The sequence below is a fragment of the Otolemur garnettii genome, unplaced genomic scaffold (assembly GCF_000181295.1).
Source record: "Otolemur garnettii isolate 467f Iridium unplaced genomic scaffold, OtoGar3 scaffold00003, whole genome shotgun sequence".
Classification (NCBI taxonomy): Eukaryota; Metazoa; Chordata; class Mammalia; order Primates; family Galagidae; genus Otolemur; species Otolemur garnettii.
The window spans coordinates 39,767,938-39,790,081 of record NW_003852398.1 but is presented as its reverse complement, the minus strand read 5'-3'; the positions used below and the strand labels follow the sequence as shown (position 1 = coordinate 39,790,081).

At 50.3% G+C, this 22,144-nt stretch overlaps 1 protein-coding gene across 3 annotated transcripts in view; it reads right to left on the bottom strand.

Annotated features, from left to right (window-relative positions):
* Positions 1–14,462: 14,462 nt before the first annotated feature.
* Positions 14,463–22,144, bottom strand: part of TRPC7 (transient receptor potential cation channel subfamily C member 7) — a 140,355-nt gene continuing 132,673 nt past the window's right edge. For all 3 annotated transcript variants that reach the window (XM_003782167.1, XM_003782169.1, XM_003782168.1), the window contains 2 exons: positions 16,952–17,027; positions 14,463–14,755 (listed from right to left, as the gene is read on the bottom strand). In XM_003782167.1, coding sequence (XP_003782215.1) covers positions 14,586–14,755; positions 16,952–17,027 — 246 coding nt within the window. In that variant the 3' untranslated portion in view covers positions 14,463–14,585. The remainder of the gene's footprint in view (positions 14,756–16,951; positions 17,028–22,144) is intronic.

Here is a 22,144-nt window from a genome sequence, read left to right as displayed (position 1 = left end):
GCCTGGTCACTTAGTCTTCTCTGGGAAAGGAGAGGTTGGTATGGTGGTAAAACTGCATCCTCCTGCTGCTTGGACCACACTAGGGGTGTTGGGGAAGAGTCATGAGTGGAGTCTCAGTGTGTTAAGAAATAGGCCACAGTTCTGGCCAGGAATAAGGAAGTAAGCAAAAGCTGGGATAGAGCCAGCATATGCGGGAAGGAGCAGGGGGATCAGGGATAAGACTGTTGCATGGGATCAGTAGACAGGCTCAGGGGCACCTGGCAGGCTGGCTCAGGGACTCAGGTCCCTGTCCTTGTGAGTTTTACTTGCTAGGAGACTGGGAGCCAGGAGTCCTCAGACCCAGAAATGCAAACAGGCAGCAAGGTCCAGGTGCAGGCTTGGGCCCCCACCTGCAGAGCGTGCTCCTGAGCTGCACGGCAGGGCAGCTGGGTAGAGACCTGGCTTTCCTCTCCTGAGCCCTGGCCCTGCAAGGACCCGCACCGTCTCCTGCCCAGCCCACCTCTCCACTGGTTTGAAAGACCAGTTCAAGCTTACAAACCGGATTCTCTAGAAGAAACTCGGCCTTCTTTACAAGGCCCCTGTTTGTTAGCTGGCCTGACCTTCCGCAGACCCCATCCTTGTGGGCACAAATCCTGAGGTCACCTCCCAAATTAACGGGAGGCTGGGATAGGAGAGACATCCTTCTAGCAACACTCATTCTTTATGCCCCTGTATCTGCCAAAAATGTAGAGAAGAATTTCCACCCTTGGTTAGAAAGAGGATGAAAAGCCCATTTTACAAAATTCAGGAGCATAGTTCTTAAGGTTTGAAATTATATTTTCTTTTCCTTCTAAAGTTTTAAATACCCAATAAATTAGCTTCTTGTCCATAAAACTATTAGAGATCTCAATTTTTTTTTTTTTTTTGATAAGTTCTTCCCTAGAGCCAGCCACCCCACTGGTCCAAACCTTGCCCTGGCCATGTCTGGGCAGCCCCATTTCTCCCTGGTCCTTCCTGCCCCTCTGCCACTGGGCAGTGGCATCTTCTCCATGGGGTATGGAGGGTGGTGGCTGGTTGCTCAGAGGCCCAGGGAAGAAGGGACCATGGATATAGGGTAGGACAGAGAAAGGCCCCCTGACTAAAATAGCTGCACCCTGGCCACCAAAACTCTGAGGAAGATGATCTCCTTTGCTCTGTTGGTTCTTGACAAGGACAGAGGGCCAAATACGCCCATGGCCTGATTCATGAGGAAATGTGCTTGTTTTAAAAAAGTTTTAAGTGAGAGAACTGAAGCTGTCCTTTAAGTGGCATTTTAAAACCTAAATTGGAAACTACATTAGCATTGCCATTTTATACTGAGGCAATAGAAATTCAATGTGCTGCTCCTCTCAGGCTCCCAGGTCAGACCTGAGGTTGTCTGCATTCTGGAAGCTTTCCCCTGGGCAGGCACGGGGCGGGGGGGGGGGGGGTTCCCTGCATCCCAGTCCTGCTGGGGAAGGGGCTCCTCCCAGACCCTTAGGAGGCTTCTTGCAGGTCTGTGTCTAGTAGATGGGAGGAGGCGGCCAGATGACTCGGAGTCATTTGGTCCCTTCTTTGAAGAAGCCTTTAAGATAACTTTTCCAGAGAAAGGCACTGGGCTTCGTGATGAGTGCACAGTCTCAGTATCTCAGCTGGAACTAAATAGGGAAAACAAAAAGATGCTTGGAGGTGTTCAGGGCATTTCAAGATATGACAAGCCACCATCCGACTTAGACCTCCTGGCCTTGAATTCACTCACCCGGGCCAGAAAAGCAATGTTACGCCCAGCTCTTCAATGCAGCTGAAGGGCTGGGGGTGCCACTTTCCAGAAACTGGTCTCAGTTTCTCTCCCTGGGCCCTTCAGAATCCCTGGACATGCTTTTTAAAATTCAGGTTTTGTCTCCAGCCCCAAATATTCAAAGCTAGCATTCAGAGCTACAACGGCCAAGTGCATTTGTGTGCATCAAGCATCCCCCTGCATTTCTGTGATCCTTCCCTGCAACCAGACAAGAGCCAGACTGCTCAACATCAATTGCTTTAGGGAAGGGAGGACATTGTAGAACTCAGCTAACAAAAGAGTCAAATTATTGGCTTTTGAGCTTCTAAAGCAGCGGTTCTCAACCTGTGGGTTGTGACCCCTTTGGCAGTCTCGTGCATATCAGATATTTACATTACAATTCATAACAGTAGCAAAATTACAATTAAGCAGTAGCAACGAAAATCATTTTATGGTTGGGGGTCACCACAACATGAGGAACTGTATTAAAGGGTCGCAGCAGTAGGAAGGTTGAGAACGACTGTATCTAAAGTCTAGGCCTGGGTATAAGAATTGGAAAAAGGCATGAAGAAAGCAGGGCTGTGTGACTAGCACACATAACATCTTTGGCTGAATGATAAAAACCTGTCCTTTTCCTTAGCCTTCTGCTGCACCCCCACCTTTTAGTGGGGTACCTTGGTTCAGTGCACACATTGCTCAACCTTACATGGCAGCCCTTTATACAGTAATTGCAAATTTGTTCCCATCCCTGAAGTTAGAAAGAAATCTCCCTGATCTTGAGGCAGGGTAGAGCAGGAGGTGAGGAAGAGAGGAAAATTGGTGGGGACACAAAGAGACCTCAGATGTGGGTGACTCTGGAGAGGGCAGAAGGTTTCTCTGCCGTGAGAAGGATTACAGAGACCTACATAGTTTAGGGCATCAGAGGACAGAAGACATCATAAATATCCTTCTTGGGTTGGCAGAAGCCCTTGGAGTGTCAACGACTCCCCCAGGCCCACTGGGTGTGAGGTGACAGGACAGTTCCTGCAAGCTCACTGAAGTGTGCAGGACATGCCGAGGGGCCACTGGGAGCTGCCTCCAGCTCCAGCATGGTTTGGAGACAAAGAAGCTTCTGAGTCAGTGTTCCCAGAAAGGCATGACAGAGACGGGCAGGCGTTCTGATGATGCCTTTCTGTTGAGAGTGAGAGTCCTTGCAGCAGTGACTAGAGGACTGACCTTTGGGAAAAAGATAGGTCAGCACAGGTTCAGTGGACACTAAGACGCACGGAGAGAGAGGGAGAGAGAGCACTCTGCGGATGGGATGACCGCCGCCACCTTAAACCTGCAGAATTTAGCACAGTGCCAGGAAAGTAGGTGTGGGGACTCAGAACCAGGCTGAGATTTCTACCACCTCGGAGAAATTGTTGGGGGGTGGTGGTGTTCCTAGCAGAGATTGACTAATAGAAACATAATCTTACATTTCTTACCCACTTGAGGTTGTGGATTAAGATTTATTAATATGCATAGAAAACCACAAGTAAATACCTCCTAATAATTATCTCCAGGTGGTGGTGGATTAAGGGTGATTTTCATTTTCTTCTTTTTTGTGTGCTGAGGGTTTTGAAAATTGCTGCAGTTACCATGGTTTACTTTTGTAATGAGAATAATATTTTTCTAAAAACAGTATAAAACAAAACCGAAAAAGTAATTTGCATTTTTAGTTCTCCCCACTCCCTCTCTCCCGGCCCTTGTTCCTTAAGTGCCTCATCTATCTTGACTCGTTCAACCCCTCAGGTCCCCGAAAGCCTCCAGAGGACAGCAGAGGTCTGGGCATTGGCTGAGACGTGGCCCGGGGATTGGAGAAAAGGGAGGCTGAGGGCCCAATTGGGAGTCCTGGATGACAGTGACAAAAACACCACAAGGGGTAATTTTCTACCCTCTTTGCACCCACTTGCAAGAGAGCCAGGGTGGAAGGGATACTCTTCATCATTTTTGGCTTCATGGAAGGGATGGTCTTTCCTCTCCCGGGTGGGAGGGGTCCTGGCCAGTCTGTGCTGAGCCAGAGGCGAGTGGGCTGGGCTTGTTCACTGTCCAGGCTCCCGAAATAGCGGCTTTCCCGACACTGTCTTCTCTGGGCCTTCTGAGCCCTTGCTCACGACCTCACTCTGAATCACCCTTGGGCCCCAGTAGGACCATTTGGAAAGAAAGGAAAAAGCTGACGCAACCTGGCCCCTTTAAGGAATCCCCACCTACAAGGGGACAGGGATGAAAATAGAACCAGGGAGGCAGGAGGGGAGGTTCAGTGGGCTGGCGGGAGAAACATGCTGATTATTACAGAGTGAATTACCTGGGGCTAATTAGGAATGCACTTAAGCAGCACATTTCCTCCTGGTACAGATTGGAAGAGGCTCAGTTTCAGTGACAAAGAGTAGGAAAGGGTGATAGAAACAAAAAATAAAGCTCAAATATGAGATGTCCCTCCCTCCTTCCCTGCCCTGTGCGCCCCTTGCCCTCTGCCATTGGTGGTGGTGAGAAGAGTGGACCCATGTCCTCTCCCCATTCTGTCTCTGTCTCTCTCTCTCCTCATTCTGTCTCTGTCTCTCTGTCTGTCTGTCTCTCTCTCTCTCTTTCTCTCTCTCACACACACACATATGCACGCACACACGCACTGACTTTGCATGGCTTCTTCCTGCCACATTATGGGCAGAACTTGCCTGCATGAGGTTGGATGAGGCCCACCTCCCCCTGAGTGGTCTAATGCCAGGACATCCTGGAACCTTGCTGTCCCCACCAGGTCAGGTTGTCTGTCTCAGGGCTCTGCTGACTCCAGGTGAGTCTCCAGATTCTGGGACAGAGGGGGAGGTGACCCTGCTCAATGGCCCAGTGCAAGAACAACATTGCCTTATCTGCAAGAAACAGGAGACAAAATCCAGAGTAGACCATCCCTGGAGAATGCTAGTACCCCACAGACTTGTTAGTGGTTACTGTCCCTTTACTACAAGTTGTCACGGAGATGCTGCTGCTTAATAATGGCTATGCGGCACAGGAAAGGTTGGGAGAGAGATACTTGTCTTTATTTTTTTCTTGGCACTGCCAATGCTGTTTCCTGTATCAGCATGCCCAAATCTTAGAGATCCTTCCAAGACTGGATCAGCTCTAGCTCAGTGAAGAGCAGAGAACTAGCCTGAGCACTGGAACATATTTGTGGTGCAATCTCATTCCCACTACCTACCAGTCAGGTGACCTGATCACTGCACCATCTAGCCAGGAGACCTCTATAGTTGAACTGGGAGCATCTTAAAATAGAGGTCCCCAGGCTCCGCCCTCGGTCTGTGGATCTACATTAGCAATATGTGTCGTAGAGAATTCTGCAGCAGAAGTCTGAGGACAGCAGAGAATGTCCCCTTTCCCCAGGCTGCCTACCAGGGTCAGTGCTTCTGCACTTGTTACCGCTAAGGGCATTCCTCCTAGTCAACTCTGTTCATTGGCCCCACACCCAGTCCAGTTCACAGAGCCCAGGGCCCTAGGAGATGAATTTCCAATTCATACTGTACGCAAACTCTTTCCATGAAATGGGGATAGTGAATCCTGTCCTACCCACTACACTGGTTTTTTTTCTTGATTAAATGAGATAAGGGGTGCAAAAGTGTTCAGATAGCTGGAAAATGAGAAATCTAAGGAGGTGTTACCATTTTCCATTGGGCAGCGATTAACTGACTACCTTGTGACAGTATTATCCACTACTGTATTACCCACTACTCCTATTAAAATCTCACAAATCTAGTCACCTGTTCGAGGCTCATCTGTTTTCTCTCCAGTGAGACTGTGAGCTCCTCGGAGGTAGAGTCCACAGCCTCCTTCCAGTTCTCCACACATTGCAACATATGAACTGGGGTGATGTCTGAATTGACTGGCTGCATTCAGCTAGCTCAACACAGTGTGCATTCTTTTGCAAGGTCAGTGCTGTATTTTGGGAGGTTTCTACTGGCATCCAGAAGCAGAGTTTCTTTCCAAGCAGAGGAAAGCCAAGCTGGGTAGATTGGAAACCCTGACTGTGGTTTCACTGACACTCACTGACTTGCATTTGTAGGACTCTGCTGTTTGAGGCACCAGGCCTTATGATTCAGGAATAAATCATGTTTTAGAGATAAATAGGTGAGATTGGTTATTCTCCCAGAGATGGGCTAAGTGTGATAAGAAAATTCCTGGATCATCTCTCAGCCTTTCTGTTTTAGTTCTCCATTAAAAGGTAATATATCACTTCAAACTTAGTGGCCTAAAGCAACAACACTTTATTATTTCTCATGATTTGATGATTGACAAGGCTCAGCTGGGTGGTTGCCACAAAGTTGAATCACTTATCTGGCCATACTCAGCTGGAAGTTTGACTAGACTGGAGAGTACAATAGGCCTATCATCCTCCATGGCTTCTCCCCATGTGGCCTCTCAACATTCAGTAACCTTGCTGAGCTCCTTAACAACATGGCAGCTGGCATGTGCTCATCAACACCGCTTGTGCTACACTGGCTAAAGCAAGTCACATGACCATGCCTAGCATCAGTGTGGGAGGGGACAACACAGGGCATAACGTCTGGGAGGCATGTTTTGTTGGAGGCATGCCATGGATGTCACAGTTCATCACAACTATATTTTTTTGAATTGCTAAGCCACCTAAACACTTAACAGAACATAGCAGCCATGCGGGACATTGAGTTTATTTGGAGAATGGAGCATCTAGCCCAGAACAGAGATGCAGTAGTGCTGGCCCTGCCATCTCCTGTGCTTAGAGGCCTGTGCTATGACTCAGAGGAGGTTGCACATAGACCCAAGTTCCTCTGTTCTGTGCCAGTGGTGGTTTAAACCCCTGGGTGTCGACAGCCTAGAGAGAGGAGACTTGAGGGCCTGGCAGGTAGGCAGTTTCTCTCACTTCCCTTGGCAGTAGAGTGGCATCTTGTAACCCTGTCTCTTATTCGTTGGTTTCTGGTGGCAGCCTCCAAAGGGCCCATGGGAGTCCCTGCATGTCCATGAAGGCAAAGCCACAGGCATCTTCACATTTCCTTGGGTTGCCTCCAGGTCTCTGCTGCCCAGTGGACTCATGTGGGGGTAAGTACGGGGTCCTTCTCCCCTGCCCTTCTTCCTTTGTGCCGGTGTGCCTGGGGCTTGGGCCTCACCTGCAGACCCCATCCAGTCATTGCCCATGTGCTAGAGAGAGCACCAGGGTGACCAGCAGCCCCTGTGAGTGGGTTTGGGCACACTTTTCGTGTCTTCAGAGTCACCCAGGTCACCTGGCCAGTGACGCTGTGAGTGGGCGTGTACATAGACTATGTGGGGAGGGACAGTTCCCTTGGTTTGCTCACATGGACGTGTTCTTGTCTCAAACTGTTTGTTCCCTTTCCCAGAAAGTGTCCCTTCTGTTTCACCTCAGGCTGAATCTTTCATGTCGTGTGAATGCAGGAGGAGGACAGACTGCAAGATCTTTAAGAATCAGAAAAATGCTATTTCTACCCTCTGGGAGAAAAAGAGAAAATCTGTCCAGAGTGACTAGAATACTGATCTAGACCATCCTCTCCCCGCAGCCTCAGCACAGCAGGAACCTTTCCTTTCTGAGCTGGAGCTTGGGGACAGAAGTCCCAGAACACAGCAGAAACATCTGTGTGTCTTTGAAGGAGAAATATCATGAAGAAACACCCCCATGGCCTTTGCTGCGGCACAGATCACCCCTTCTGTCCCCACTGCCTGTGACAGACATGCTAATGCTGAGTGTCTTCACACGATGATGTGTCTGAGAAACCAGGCCGGCTCCCTGACAGAACGCTCACCTTCAGCAGGGCTCGAGCTCTGGGGGCGTCTAGTTCGGCTGCACACCGGGAAGGCACCAGGGGCTCTGTTTTGCTGGAGTGTTCATTCTGTCATTGATTTGAGCTGCCCAGAAACCCTGGGGCTCTGTTCTCTTCTAGCATTGAGATGACCCAAAGAGTCACTTTCTCTCTTGGTGACTGACCCTGTTCAGTTCTGGGGCAGTCACTCTGCTCCCCCTGCAGGCATCGCCATTCTGCAAATGCTCTGAGTCAGTCACACAGCTGCCGGGACTCACGCTGCTCTCAATGATCTCCGCTCCTGGAAAGCGGCAGAGGTGCCCAGCTCCGATATCCGCTTGTGTTTATGGAACTCGAACAGTCCCCCTCACCAGCCTCACCTACTACAGCATCAGGCTCTGGAGCTCCTATTTATAGAGGCAGCCCCTCCAGGCAGAAGCTGGTCATCATCACAGTGTCTACTGTGCTTCTGGAGTCTCCAGGGGTGGCCCCACAAGCAAAGGTGACAGCCGTAGTCACCTTGGCAGCTGCCTTGTCCCCTCTGCCCTGCCCCCATGGGTGGTGAGAGATGCCTGGCTGGGGCTACTGTCCATCACAGAAATGCCCAATGTGCCAACTCTGGCTCTTTCCACAGCTGGAGGCCAGGCAGAGTGGGAAGGTTCTTCTCCCCAGTCCGGGGTGCAGATGGGCCTTGTGACCCGGAGCAGCCCTGTTGTGCCCACAGCTGTGAGGATCCTCTCGAACAGTTTCACCAGCTTCTGCCCCTCACTCCTTGTGCAGAATCTCATCACATCTCTAGAAAAACAATCCCAGCAGTTTCAGGCCCTCACTCTCTGTTGACATTCAAAATCAGCCCCAGGGGAAGGGTGGGGAAAGGACATTATAGCACCATTTCTGTATTCAGAAGGACGGAATGACAGAAACCTGGTACTAATTAGCTTAAATGAAAATGAGATTTATTTGAGTGAAGCTGAGAAGGCTTCTGGAACAGGTCACAGAGCTAAGGAAGAGCTGTAGGAAGCAGGGCATTAGGGATGGGCTCCGCCAGGGCCAGCATCACGGCACCCCTTCTCTTTGTCTCCTTCCTTCTCCCCGATCTCCTCCTCCCCTCCCTCCCTCCCTCCTTCCCTTCCTCTCCAGGGCCCTCCCCCCCATCTTTCCTTGACTTCGTCTGCAGATAGCCCCCAAATGTGGCAGAGAGGTGTCTACTGGTGACCCAGATTCACATTCTCCTGTTCAGCAATCCTCCTGAGAAAGGACTTTTCTTTCCCAGTGGCCGCCCATACATAAAACTCAGGGAAAGACTGCGATTGGCCCTGCTTGGGTCTGCTGTCAGCTACTGGGGTGGGGGGGTGGGGATGGACCTGGGCATTCTGGTTGGCTGTGAGGTGCTAGCCTGTGTCTGGGTAGGGTAAGCTGTAATACCAGCCAAAGAAGGATCATAGCCAATACAAAGCCTAGGTGCTCCACACCCCTCTCTCCTCCTCTGCCTTCCCCTAGCCTCTGCCCCTGCCACCTCCCTGCTTTATTTATTTCGTAGTTTTTGGCTGGGGCTGGGTTTGAACCCGCCACCTCCAGCATATGGGGCCGGCACCCACTCCTTTGAGCCACAGGCGCTGCCCCTCCCTCCCTTCTTTATTCCTAGATATACATCACTACTGGGCAGTGGAGACAGCAGTGGCAAAGTTAGAGGTGTAGTCTATCCTACGAGGTCTGGACCTGCCCTCAGATACCTAAAAGCGTCTCGTTAATTTTTTATTTGACATATTGAATTGCCTTCTTTTGACTTCTCTCCCCGTGTGCTTCTCATCCGTGGGGTAGGGTAGGGGCTGTTGACCTGGGGGTGTCATGTCAGCCACCATGGGACACGTGGGCCTCTTTGGTCACTGCACAGTGGGCTCTGCTGGCCCAGTTATTTCTAACTCAGACACTCTGAGGCCATGTAATCAGGACATTTTCAACCTTCTCTAAGGAGAAGGCCCGTTGCCCCTGCCTCAGAGGGGTATTGGCCTCTTGCTGCCGCCTCCCTTCCCTTCCAGGTGCAGGGGAGTAGCTGGGCTATCCCTGCTCATTCTGGGTCAGGCCGGCAGTGCCTCAGCCCTCACTGCTGTCTCCCACTGGGGTCTCGCCCTCCCTGCCACATCCTGACCACTCTGCTCCCACAATCTGGCCTCCATCCCCCTTTCCAGTCTCAGGAAGGGAGAGCCCCATGTTCCAGCCACCATTTCTCACAAAATTTTTGATTTTTCTCTCACATCCTTCTCTTTTCTAAAGACCCAGCCCTCAGGCTAGGTGTGGCAGCTCACATTTGTAATCCTAGCATTCCGGGAGCCAAGGCAGGCGGGTAGATTGCTTGAGCTCAGGAGTTCGAGACCAACCTGAGCCACAGCAAGCCCCTGTCTCTACTAAAAATAGAAAATTTAGACCAGGTGCCTGTATCTCAGTGGTTAGGGCTCTGGCCACATGCACCAGGGTTGGTGGGTTTGAACCCAATCCGAGCCTACTAAAACAAACAAATAAACAAATAGCCAGGCTTTGTGGTAGGTGCCTGTAGTCCCAGCTACTAGGGAGGCTGAGGTCAGAGAATCACTTGAGCCCAAGAGTTTGAAGTTGCTATGAGCTATGGTGCCATGGCACTCTACTGAGGGTGACAAAGTGAGACTCTGTCTCAAAAAAAAAAAAAAAGAAAAGAGACAAATTAGCAGGGCATTGTGGCAGGTGCCTCCCCTTGTAGTCCCAGCTACTTGGGAGGTGAAGCAGGAGGATTGCTTCAGCCCAAGAGTTTGAGGTTGCTGTGAGCTATGACACCATAATATTCTACACAGGGCAACAGAGTTGAGACTGTGCCTCAAAAATAAATAAATAAATATATACTCATCTTTGGGAAAAAAGTGCCCAGCAGGCCTTTATCTTTTTTTTTTTTTTTTTTTTTTTGAGACAGAGCCTCAAGCTGTCCCCCTGGGTAGAGTGCCGTGGCATCACAGCTCACAGCAACCTCCAACTCCTGGGCTCAAGCGAATCTCCTGCCTCCGCCTCCCAAGTAGCTGGGACCACAGGCGCCCACCACAACGCCCGGCCATTTTTTGGTTGCAGCCGTCATTGTTGTTTGGCGAGTCCGGGCTGGGGATTCGAACCCACCACCTTAAGTGTACGTGGCTGGCGCCTTAGCGGGGTGAGCTATAGGCGCCGAGCCGCCTTTATCTTTCTTTTGCCATCCCTCCCCGGAAGCAGAGGGCTTAGGATGTTCTAGCTGCCTGATGGCATTGTGGAAGCATAGGAGAAATTCCAGTCTAACAATCAGCAGGTGTTTCTCCCGTGCCACCAGCCTAGCTCCCAGGACTGCCAGTTTGGGTTAGCCAGCTCCTGCTGTGCCGGGGACAGTGGAGACCGAAGTGGCTTCACTGCCAGGTTGACCAGCGTAAGTCAATTAACATCTGTGTCTTGAGTTCCTTCCCTCTAGTATTTTCGTCCCTAGAAGGATGCAGGAAGAGCTGGGATAAACAGCGGGAGGCGTGTCTGCCTGCTCAGCGGATGGAAGCGCCTCCTGCCTGCCGCCTCTGGGGCCTTCAAACTCTGCACTTTACGTGCACGTTAATGGCCACTCATTCTAACCACATTCCTAGTGCTCCTGAGCAAGACGAGGTGTCTCTGCCTCCCTGTGACAGTGTCTGGTCACAGCGCCCCCCCCCCCCACCTGGCCCCTCCAGGAGCTCTTGCAGAGTTGGGCCTGTGTTAGGGCATCTCCCCAGTCTGGCTGGTGTTGGCCGGTATTTTGTCTTTGGACCTCGCCGGAGGGAAGCAGATAATCTTTGATGGGCAGAGGCGACCGCTGTGCTTTCTCAACTGTGTGAGCATGCATCCTTTAGGAGCAGCTCTGGGGACTAATTGGGGGTTTTTGCCTGAGAAGTGTCACTATAATTTGTGAGTTGTATCAGGACCCATTAGATGTGACAAGTCACTGGCAAACTCACTGCATAACCACTGGTTACCCAAGAGGCCTGGACAGGGGCTGCCGCTCCCGAGTGGCACACGCAGCAGGAGGAGTCTGCTGTGCTGGGAGAAAGGCCTCCGAGGCTGTGACTAGAAGGGCAACGGGCCGAGGGGTAGCAGGGAATGGCTGGTGTTTTCTGCACACTGAGTGAGGCTTTTTTAGGGTCTGATGGTGTCTGAAGGAACAGCCCTAGAAGGGCCCAGCAGTATGTCACTGAGTGACCACTCTTTGGCTCTGTGCCAGTCCTCAGTGGGGCATGAAACAGCCCCAGCCCTCATGGAGCTTCCCTTGGGTCTGTGGAGAGAGACACTAAATGCAGCACTCAAGCTGGGAACAGAGCTCTGGCCAGCGTGCAGAGCTGCCGAGGACGGGCAGGAGCCCGGGAGGTATGCACGTCTCACAGATTGTCCGCAAATGTTCCGGGAAGGGCTTGGGCCCTTTCCCTTCCCTGCTGTTCCTTGAGCACCCTCAGGTTCTATTCCTCCCTCTCCTGTTGGGTTTCTCCAAGCATGGCTTCCTCTGCCTGGAGAATTCAACACAGGCTCAGGAGATGGGCAAGTGGGGGAGATTGTCAGTGCCTGGAAAGTCACTGAGCTCTTGCCCTGCTCCTGCAGCTCTGCCAGCCCTCAGTTCCTGGCCTCTCCTGCAGTTCTCTGCCAAAGAAGGGGCCTCCCCCACCCTTTCCACAGCCACCTGGCAGCTGTGGATCTGTGCCTGGACCACCCTGACCTCCCAGACATGGCATTAAAAGCATAATGGATGGTGCTAATTTTTTCCCCCAGTTTTTAATTATTTAGTGGGACTGGTTTTACCTCTGTAAGGAGTAGATGTGAAACTTAGGTTTAAAAGGAAAAGGCAGATAGGGAAATTGAATAATGCATCTCACAATGTTTATTAGCATTCTGATGAAGATAAGTGGGAGAACTGAAAGGCAATCTTCCACAAGTGTTGCTAATTTGTCCCTTGGACTTAATCAATTGCTCTTCCTACAAAGAACTTCAGTATTCTTTTTCAAAGTGTGGGTTTCAAAGGGAGCCCCACCGGACACATACGGCTCATCCCCAGTGCTTGGAAAGGGTCTTAGTAAACATCTGCTGAATGAAATCACTTGTCATCTTCAGGGCAGGGGTCATGGGTGGCTCCTTGAGAAGAGCTGCAGGCATTCCCTCCAGAACACGGCACCAGCACAAAGACAAACACATCACAGATGCACCTCAGGTCTTGTAGCATCTTTGAAACCCATCTGTGGTTCCCCACACAGACTCTAGGTAAAAAACTCCTGGCCAGAGCCAGTGTCTGAAAAGCACCCTCTGCCCATGCAGTGTGCCCAGGTTCCCACCGGACGCCTCGATTTCTGTCTGGGTGGAGCACTAGGTGAGAAGACCCAGGTGTAGAGCCACAACTCATCCCCTGTCACCTATCTTGACTGCCAGGGACCCAACAAATGTTGACTTTTTCTTTTTTCAGAAATTGGGACGCAAAACTGGGCCTGAATAATGTCAATTGGCTGCACTGAGTGTCGGCGGCCTGCTGTCAGTAGCCTCCCGCCTTGTAGTCAGCCATAGCCCTGCCCTCAACGTCGGCACCAACTTGCCTTCTGTTTATCACCTCATCTGATCTGCTCATTTCTCATAGCTGAGTGAAGTAAGAATATTTTCCCCTGAAGAAATATTGTATATTGGGAAACAGGGGCTCCCTCTCTGTACACATACACACATGCACAAATGTAGGTGCCTAATTATTTTTTCCCCTTCCAGGACATCTGCAAGGTGTTTGAATTTGCAACCCTCACCCTCCTCAGTGTTGCTGTGAGCATTTAGTGGATTGATGCATGCAAAGCCCTGAACACGGTGCCCTGTACACAGGAAGTGCTCCATACATCCACGCAGCACCCCTACTATTTCCTTGGGACCCGAGGGGCCTTCTGGAATCCAGAGACAACTTTCCTAACCTGCTGAGAACGGGCATTGTTTGGGATGGGGCGCCCTCTGGTGGCTATTCCTCCCACTCACACTTAGGCTCTACTCCTGGCCCCCTACCCCTCCCACTCACACCGGGAAAACTCCCGAGTTGCCCCGGGAGGAAACTTCCCACTCCTCCATTTGCTTTGCCTCTTTCCTGAGTTTGGTGAGGTTGGGTTCACTAGGTCTGGGGACAGGAGAAGGGACTCGCAGGTGACGGCTGAAGCTAATATCTTCTTGGGGGTCCTGGCTGCCTGGCTCCCAGGGGGTTGGTACTTTCCCTTCCACAGCGTCTCTGGGCTGTGGGTTTCCACGGCCACCTCCAGACAGGGTGCAGGACGACCTCGGCAGTACATCCACAAAAGCTCCCCAGGCTATGATGAGGTAATTTTATTTCTTTCCATTTAGGTAAAAATAGTAAATACAAGATAATATTAATAAAGGTAAAAATACATCATTTGGATTTTGTTGTTGTTTCCTAAACAGTGCTACCTACAGTACAGTTTTTGATTTTAGGATTTTTAAACTTTTTTTAAAATATAAACAAATAGAACTATTTTGCTATTAGGCTATCTGTGTTCTCATCTGGCACTTAAGAATAGATCACAGGTCACCTCCGGGTTCTGTTTGGATGTGTGTGTGGGTGGCGGGGAGGGAATGAGAAAGGGCTTGGATGAGGTGGTTTGTCTTCCCAGGGCACAGCCTGAGCTGCAGTCCCACGTGCAGTGGGAGGGCACTAGTGCCCATCCAAGATGGCCTTTTCCTGCTCTGTTGGCAGGGATGTATTTCACCATAGCTGGACCAAAGGTCTCACATGTGTCAGGGAGCAGTTTCTCCCTTCCTCCCACAGTACTTTCGCTTACCCAACAGCCTTGATACAATTGTTGGTCCAGGCAGCACTGGGCTGGAGGTGTCAGCCATGCTGCTAGCTAGAAACTGAGCCAGTAGATCCCCTTCATGTCCTAGAAGAGTGGGCTGGGACCCCTCCCCATCGGGGCTGGGGGCCAGGGCATCCAATCTGGCCTTGGAATGCTGGTAGAAGTCACAGATGCCAACTCAGGTTGCTAAATGTCTTTGCCTTTGTTTACCCTCAAGTGATCTTTGTTTAAGTTCTTTCCAAATTTCTCACTGAGCTGTTGGATCAGGTCTGCCAGCTCACCCGTAGCTTGAGACTTCTCTTCAAGAAGTTCGTAGCGTAGGCTGGAGATATCTTGCTTGATTTCTTTCAGTTCACCTGCAAGGATGGATGAGATTTTGCTGAGTATGAGCAGGCAGAGGTCCCTATACATGGGGGGTGTACATTCTTCTAGCAGAACCCTGGGCCCTGGCTGGCTCACCAGGGATGGAGGTGAGGCAATGGGAACTCTGTTTTAACCTGATAACCACCCAGCTCCCCACAACCAAAGGACACAATCATCCATTGGAAGCCCTTCTCTTCCCATTCCCCAAAAGCCTCTGTTAGGTGTTTGAAGGGAGAGTTAAGGTCAGGGCTGTGAATTGTGTCTAGCACCGATTTCACATAAGGATTGTTAGAATGTTGGTCTCAGAGTCATTCTGAGCAGATTTTTAAGACTCTGATTAACACCCCACTAACTGGAACATCTGTTTTTCATGGTGCTCCATGTTTTGTTCTGTTGTTATCTGTAGAAAAGAGAAACTCCCAAGAGCCTGGAGAAAATGGCTCAGCACACGGATGCAGCTATGGAGTTGGCTGGCCTCCCACCAGTGAGCCAGCTACCTGAGTAGGGTCTACTCAGCCCAGGTAAGCGCCATCACCTCGCTGATGCAAGCCGCAACAGTGGCTGCCGCCGCCTCCTCCCAGAATAAGGGACCACCAAGCGGGAACTTCCTCTTTTTCTTTCTAACCACGTGCTTAGAAGTCCAATGGATCTGGGCTGTGGGAATCTTTTTTATTAACCACAAAGGGGAATCAAAAGATCTTTTCTGATACATAGCTACTGGACTTGACTTATATGGGAATCCACTGCCTGGGGACACATCTGTTTTTCAGGAATGCTTACATACATAAAACGCAGAGATCGGAAAGGCACGTTGGATCTGTTTTGACAAGTGTATACACCTGCTATTTTCTTTTCATTAGGCGCTCCACTGAGCCTGCTTCATGGTGTGATTTAAGAGGCATGACACCTGAGCAGCCCCACCTCCTATAATGAATTGTATTCACATCAATCACAGTTAAGTACTTCTTGAGGCTGGCTGCCATGACACCTGCCAGTGCATGTTTGAGACGTACAAGTAGGGGTGCGTAGAAGGTCCCCTGCTCACCCCCTACACACTGTCAGCTCAGGCAGCAGTTTGGTTATTGTTGAGCTTCAGGTGGCCCCGGGATGAAGCAGATGGTCACTCAATGACCAGTCTCTTTGGGCAGCCTCCTGGGGCCCAAAAATAAGGGAGTCTTAGAGACTTTATTCATGAACTTAGCTGGTTCTTGGTAGCAAATATTTATCCTCGGTGTCTTGTGAAGGTTAATTACCTGGTATAAAGTAATTTGCTTTTCACTGAAGAGTAACTGCTTAAAATAGATTGGAAAGTAGCCCAGACAGCAAAAAATAACATAGTTTGTAAACTTCAGTGTGTCTCAGAGTCACTTGGTGCTGTTTTCTAAATGCAGTTGCCCAACCCTCAACCTCCGATGCTGATTTCTTAGGTCTGGGTGGGGTCTGGGATCTGCAGTTTTAATGACTGGTTTGGTGGGAGGGAACACTCGAGAAACATTGGCAATTGTCAGACCTGAGAACCTAGAACTGAGGCGGGATAGGAAGCTGGAACTGAGCGCCGGCAGACTCAGAATGTGGTGTGCAGTCTGCCCACGCCGTGTGCCCACTCAGGAAGTATGGCACCGGAATCCCGAACCATCTTGAAGGCCGTTATCACTGTGGTAGGCAAAATAATGTCCCTCACTCCCAACACGTCCACAACTCAGTGAATATGGTGGTGCTACATGGAACTAAGGTGGCAAATGGAATTCAGGTTGCTCATAACTGACTTTAAAATAGGGAGACTGTTCTGGATTATCATGGCAGAACCTAGATTGGTCACATGAGTCCTTAAGAGTGGAGGATGAAGGCAGAGGAGTGGGTCAGAGAGATGGGATGACAGAAGACAAAAGAAGGGGCAGCTGGGTCTGCTGCCTGCTGCCGCTCTGCGATGGGAGAGCTATCTGCTCAGACTCGGGGGCGGCCCCCAGGCTAGAGCTGTGGCCAGCAGGGAGAGGGAGACAGGCCTGCAACCCCATGCCCTGTGGACAGGTACATGGATTCTGCTGACACCTGAATGATCCAGGAAGCCCTAGAGCCTGCAGAGAGGAACCCGGTGCCCTGACAGCACCACAAGCCCAGCACTCTGACACCCACGTCTGACTTCTGGCCGCAGAAGCTGTTTGGGCATTACGTCAGCGGAGATCACTTACCTTCATTGACTTCGTCGTTTTCTCTGTCCACCTGGGCCTTCAGGACATATCTTTTTATGAGCCGTTTCATGATTTTCTGGAATGTGAAGCAAGGCAGGGATCAGACCGGCCCGGCCTAGTGTGGAGGCAGCCTGCACACCGTGTCGTGACCTCCTCCCTCCCAGAGTCCCTTCACACCTACGCCTTTCTCGGCAGGGGAGCCCTGCCTCTGTTTAACCTCCCTCCAGGATTCAGTGTCCACCTGACCTGACCCCAGAGTGTTAGAAGGACACCTCTCAGTGCCAGGAAGCTGAGCCAAGCAGGCAGATCCACGGTGCTGCCTGAGGGGTATCGGCTTGACTCTGCCCTGACCAGTGCCTGCTCTTCCCTGGCCCTCAGTTCTACTTCACGGGGGAAGGCCTGGGAGGGTTTAGAGGCCCAGCCCAGGTGGAACCTCCTCCCTTGGAGGGGACAGTGATTGGTGTGCCCTTCATGAGAGAAAACCTGCTTAGATCGGAAGTCAGGACCAGGCTTGGAGGACAAGGACATTTTACCCTGGAAAATTCCTATAGGAAGCAGGCATGAGTATAACTGGGCCTCCGCAGGTTTTGCAGAGATGTCACTTTCCATGAAATCCCACAGGCCTGACACCGCGCTGCCAGAGTCCCGGTGGAGAAGAAGGATTTGGCCCTCATGCTCCGTTTATTATGCAGATACTGTATTCTTTAAGCAAGTGAGGCATGATAAACACTTAGGAGACACCAAGAATAGAGCCAAGTGTAGGAAAGACTGCAGGAGGTGAACTTTGGATTTTGCCAGCTAGTCATTCCAGGGTTCCTGCGAAATCACAGGATTTAAAAATACTCTGGTGGTTGGGACTTCCGAATCTGTGAGAGATGAGCAGCACGGACAAGGGGAAGGGATGTCCCTGCTCCCCCTCCCTTCCTGAGACTTGCTCACCTGCTGGCATCTGAGGACCAAGCAGAAACCCGAAGGGACCTGAATTCTGTCCCTGGCTTCTCTGTGTGACATCAAGCAGGTTGCTAAATTCTCTCTGACTTTGTGGACTCAGGAAAAGCTTCTTGCAAGTAAATAGGAAGCAAACTGGATGCCAAGAGCTGGACAATTCAATCATCATCACCACCAAACGTTCTCTCCACACCTCTCATGGCAAAGACCTTGCTAAAGAGGCATCCCCCTGGCCTGTGATTCCAGGACTTTGCCTGATCGAGCCCATTCAGCCAGCGTGCTCCCCCTTCACCTTGGGTCTTGTGTCCAGTTGACCCTGTGGCTTGAGTTGTGATCTAATTTCAAACCGACCAGCTAAAAAGCAAGCTGCCTTCCTGCTGGCTTTCTCAGAGAGGCCTGAGGCCTGTCACAGTCATGGTTAAGGCAGTGCTGCCTTCCTCATGGAGTTCTCATAGTCAACAAGGCAGGTTATCTTTTCGTAAGACTCAATAATGCTCTATCACATTGAATTGAAAAAACAAAACAAAAACTTTTGTTTCCTGAATTAGTTCTCATGAAAAAACAAAAAAAGTAAAACAAAACAAAACACTCCCCCCCAATACCTAGCTATCTGTCGTTCTTACTGAATAAGAAATTTAGAAGTTCTTCTACTGCAAACATTTAGGCTGACACAGGTTAAAGGGATCTAGTGAATTACGGGTTCCTCAGTTTCTGGATCTATCAATTAAAGAACCTTAATATTTGTGTAAAGTGATGGGCCAGAGACTGGAGGTGAAATAGTGCTTTAAAAAATCCTTTGCAGGCCCAGCAGCACCACACTCTTTCCTGCTTAGTGTTCATGCTGTATACGTAAAACATCCCCTAGTGTATGTTCACTATTATGCAAAACTGTGCCCTCAAACCCCACTTGTTTGACTAGGTGAGAACCTGTTTGCCAGAGCCTCCTTCAAAGAATAGTAGCCTCAAGGAAGAAGGGAGAAGGATGAAAAAGAAATAAGCATCCTGAGTGTTTCTTATAGACCAGGATTGTTTATAAACTTTTTGGCAAAAATGATCTCACTGAATCCTCCCAGGAACTCAGTGAGGTAAGTGTGGTCCTCCATTTGCAGATGAGGACAACGGGAGAACAAAGCGACTTCTCCAAGGTCACACAGCCGGGAAGTGGCAGATCTGAGATTTAACCTCATAGAACCGAAGCTGGGGCTTTATCTGAGCTTCATTCAGAAAGAGGTTAAGTACCAGATGGTTCAGGAACTACAAGGCAGGAAACTGGCTTCCAGTAGTCCAAGGGTTTGGGGGCTGCTTCTGGGGGCCAAGTCTCTGGAGGAAGCCCCAGTAAATTTCAGAGGACAGATGACCTCATCCAGGGTTACCCCTGGTAAGAGGGCCCCTGGTCTGGCACTGGCATAAAAACTCTTGTCCCACTGGCATGTATGACCTCCACCAAGGCTGGTGTAGACCCAGGGCTCACAGGGTTTTGGGAAAAGCAAGGATTTGTGTTTCAGCCCTCATCACACACAGGATCATAAAGGCTTCATGTGGAAGCAGAATCGGATGAGCATCGCAGATGTGCAGGGCCCTGCAACCTTCCTCCTCACCTCCACATCACTCCCCGAAGTGACAGGGACCTTCAGGACGAGCAGTGTGACTACCTGCCCGTTCTAGAGACTTATCCCTCATGGGGACCTAGCTTCCCTTCTGGGGGCAGGTCAGACAACTTGGTGTCTGCAAGAGCCAGTCCTGCTGCCAGAAAGTCCAAAATGGTCAGGAAAATGCCCCAAAGCTCTATTTAATCTGGATGCCCCAGAGGATAGCTGTTTTCAGAAAAGACACTGAAAGTCTCTCTTCCTTTACTACGTGGGGGAACAGCATGTTCTTTTGTGCTGAGTTTGCCATACATACCGCCTTGCTGTCTTCCAGAGTCCTTTCACTTCGTGAAGATAATAAGCTTTCCCGACATTAATATGTCCCTAGTGGTGGCAACTCTCCACCCTGTCCCCATACATTTAGCAAGTACAAGAGTTGAGTATATTTAGCACTATTACTCAGGCAAAAACCACACTCAAGTGAATGGAAATGGATGCACAAGGTAAGGGATGGTAGTCATGTGGACACTCGCATCCAGGGAGGGGGACACATAGTCCCCCAGCCCAGATGGGCTCTGGCTGCTGGTGGTGGAGGGGAACATAGAAGGTCTTTCCATGGGAGAGACACTTCTTTCTTGGCGGCTTGGGCAGCTGCCTAGGGCACAGACAAGGACAGAGCACACACTGCACACTGGAGATGGCCAGCCAGTGAGTCCAGAGGGAAGCAGCATTGCTGCCTAGGAAACAGAGATTGGAGGCCACTCGGAAGAGAGTGGACAAAATGGATCATAGGAGGAGTCATAGGTTAAACTGGAGTTTATGAGGCACCAGAACAAAAGAAATAACCAGTGGCAAGTTGTTTATCTTATTTGCTTTGTTCTCTGCAGTAAAGGCCATCTAGAAAGTGAAAAAGAAGATTCCCACTGGCTTTGGGGGTTATTGCAACATAATCATTGGGGCTTATTTGAACAATGGGTTGTGCCTAGACTCTATGGTTTATTTGGGATATGGTTGTTTGCTTTGCCCATGAAGAGATTACCTCTTAGGGAGTGAGTATATGGGTCCGTGGACCCCCTGCCCTGATAAGTGGATGCATGGGATCTTGAACCAGTCACAGGGAGCTTTGAGAGGAGGGGAACTGCGGCTATCTTTGTCCCATGTTTGGTTTCATGTCCACAGAGCTCAGATTGGAGAAGACATTGCAATAGCAAACAGTAATATAAATTGGAGCCTATGGAAAGCACAGAGAGCCTCTGAGGTCTGAAGGACTGTCTTACTGGAAAGGGCTTGAAAAAGTGGAACGACTGACAATATTAAAATAAACACCTGAAATTCGCACAATTAAGAGATCCAATGAAGAGAAAAAAGGAAACAAGCTACTAACTAATTGTGTGTGTGTGTTTTTGTTGTCTTGGGAACGCTGGGGTTTCTCAGGATCAGGGCGGTGAGAGAGGCTGATGGTGCTGGGGAGACAGCAGGTCTCCATGGGGCTCGGACGGTGAGAGAGGGAGTTATCAGGCTCCTCCTGTTCTCTGCACTTGGACACTGCTTTACAACTTAGCAGGTCAGAGTGGGCCCGGGAAACAGAGGAGCCATGCTCAGATCCCTGCTTCCGTCTGTCCTTTGCCTGGCCTGCTGCCAGCAGATATGTGCAAGTGCTTCGCCCTGTGGGCTTGGAGGGCTCAGGTAGATCCCTTCCTAGTGGTTGTGAGACACAGGCAAGACAGGTCCTGGGGAAGAGGAAGCCTCTGGTGCAGCACTGGGAAGGTGCTGGGCAGTGTGATGTGGTGAGAGAGGAGTGGCCTTCTCAGCCAGAGCATTGCAGTTTGACTAGCTGGGCAGCCTCAGGCCCTGAGGCTCAGTTCCCTCACCTGTGAAATGGGGTATGCATAGCACCCCTCTCCCAGGAACATGATGAGACTGGCTGCCCTGGGCTAGTGTGCAGTCCGTCCCCAGCTGTCTTTTGGTGTCCTATCAAGGTTTACTCCCGTCATGAGCAGATAATGGCTCAGGAAGATGCCAAGACTTGGCATAGCAGGTTGAGGGACGGGCCAGCATGTAAAGCAGGGTGCTCCCAGCTCTTTCACTCTGAGGCCTCTTAGCCAGTTTTTCTTTCCTGCTTTCTGTGACAATTATTTGAATAAATAGCCCCAGGCTTTTAGCTGTGAATTCGCAAAATACAAGGTGAGCAAAGCTTTCCAAAGTCATCAGTAGCCTGAAGCAGCAAAAAATCAATCTCTGTAATCAGAGCAGGAAGTCACAGGGAGATTGAAGGCAAAGGGAACTCAGCTGATGAGGGTGGAAGACAGGCACAGGGCTGCGCCTCCTTCCCAGAGGACAGGGAGGTTCTGGGTCAGGACAGAGACACACACACTCAGCCTTCCTCTATCTCAGGACTTGCTTCTGCCCCAAACCCAGAAGAGATCTGGCTCTAACCCGTCGGGGATTTCTATGTTTTCTGTAACACAGATAATCTATTCTTCCCTCTGAGAAGCTGAGAAATAGAAATTCTGCCACTGAGCAAAGGATTTGGCTTGTAAAATAGCTCAAAGCAGATCAAATTGGTTAGTCCCAATTTTGTGCACGATTAAATGCAGATTTGCCCTTTGCCAATTTTTAGCCTATGTCATCTGATAAAACTATAAGCTCTTTGAGGGAT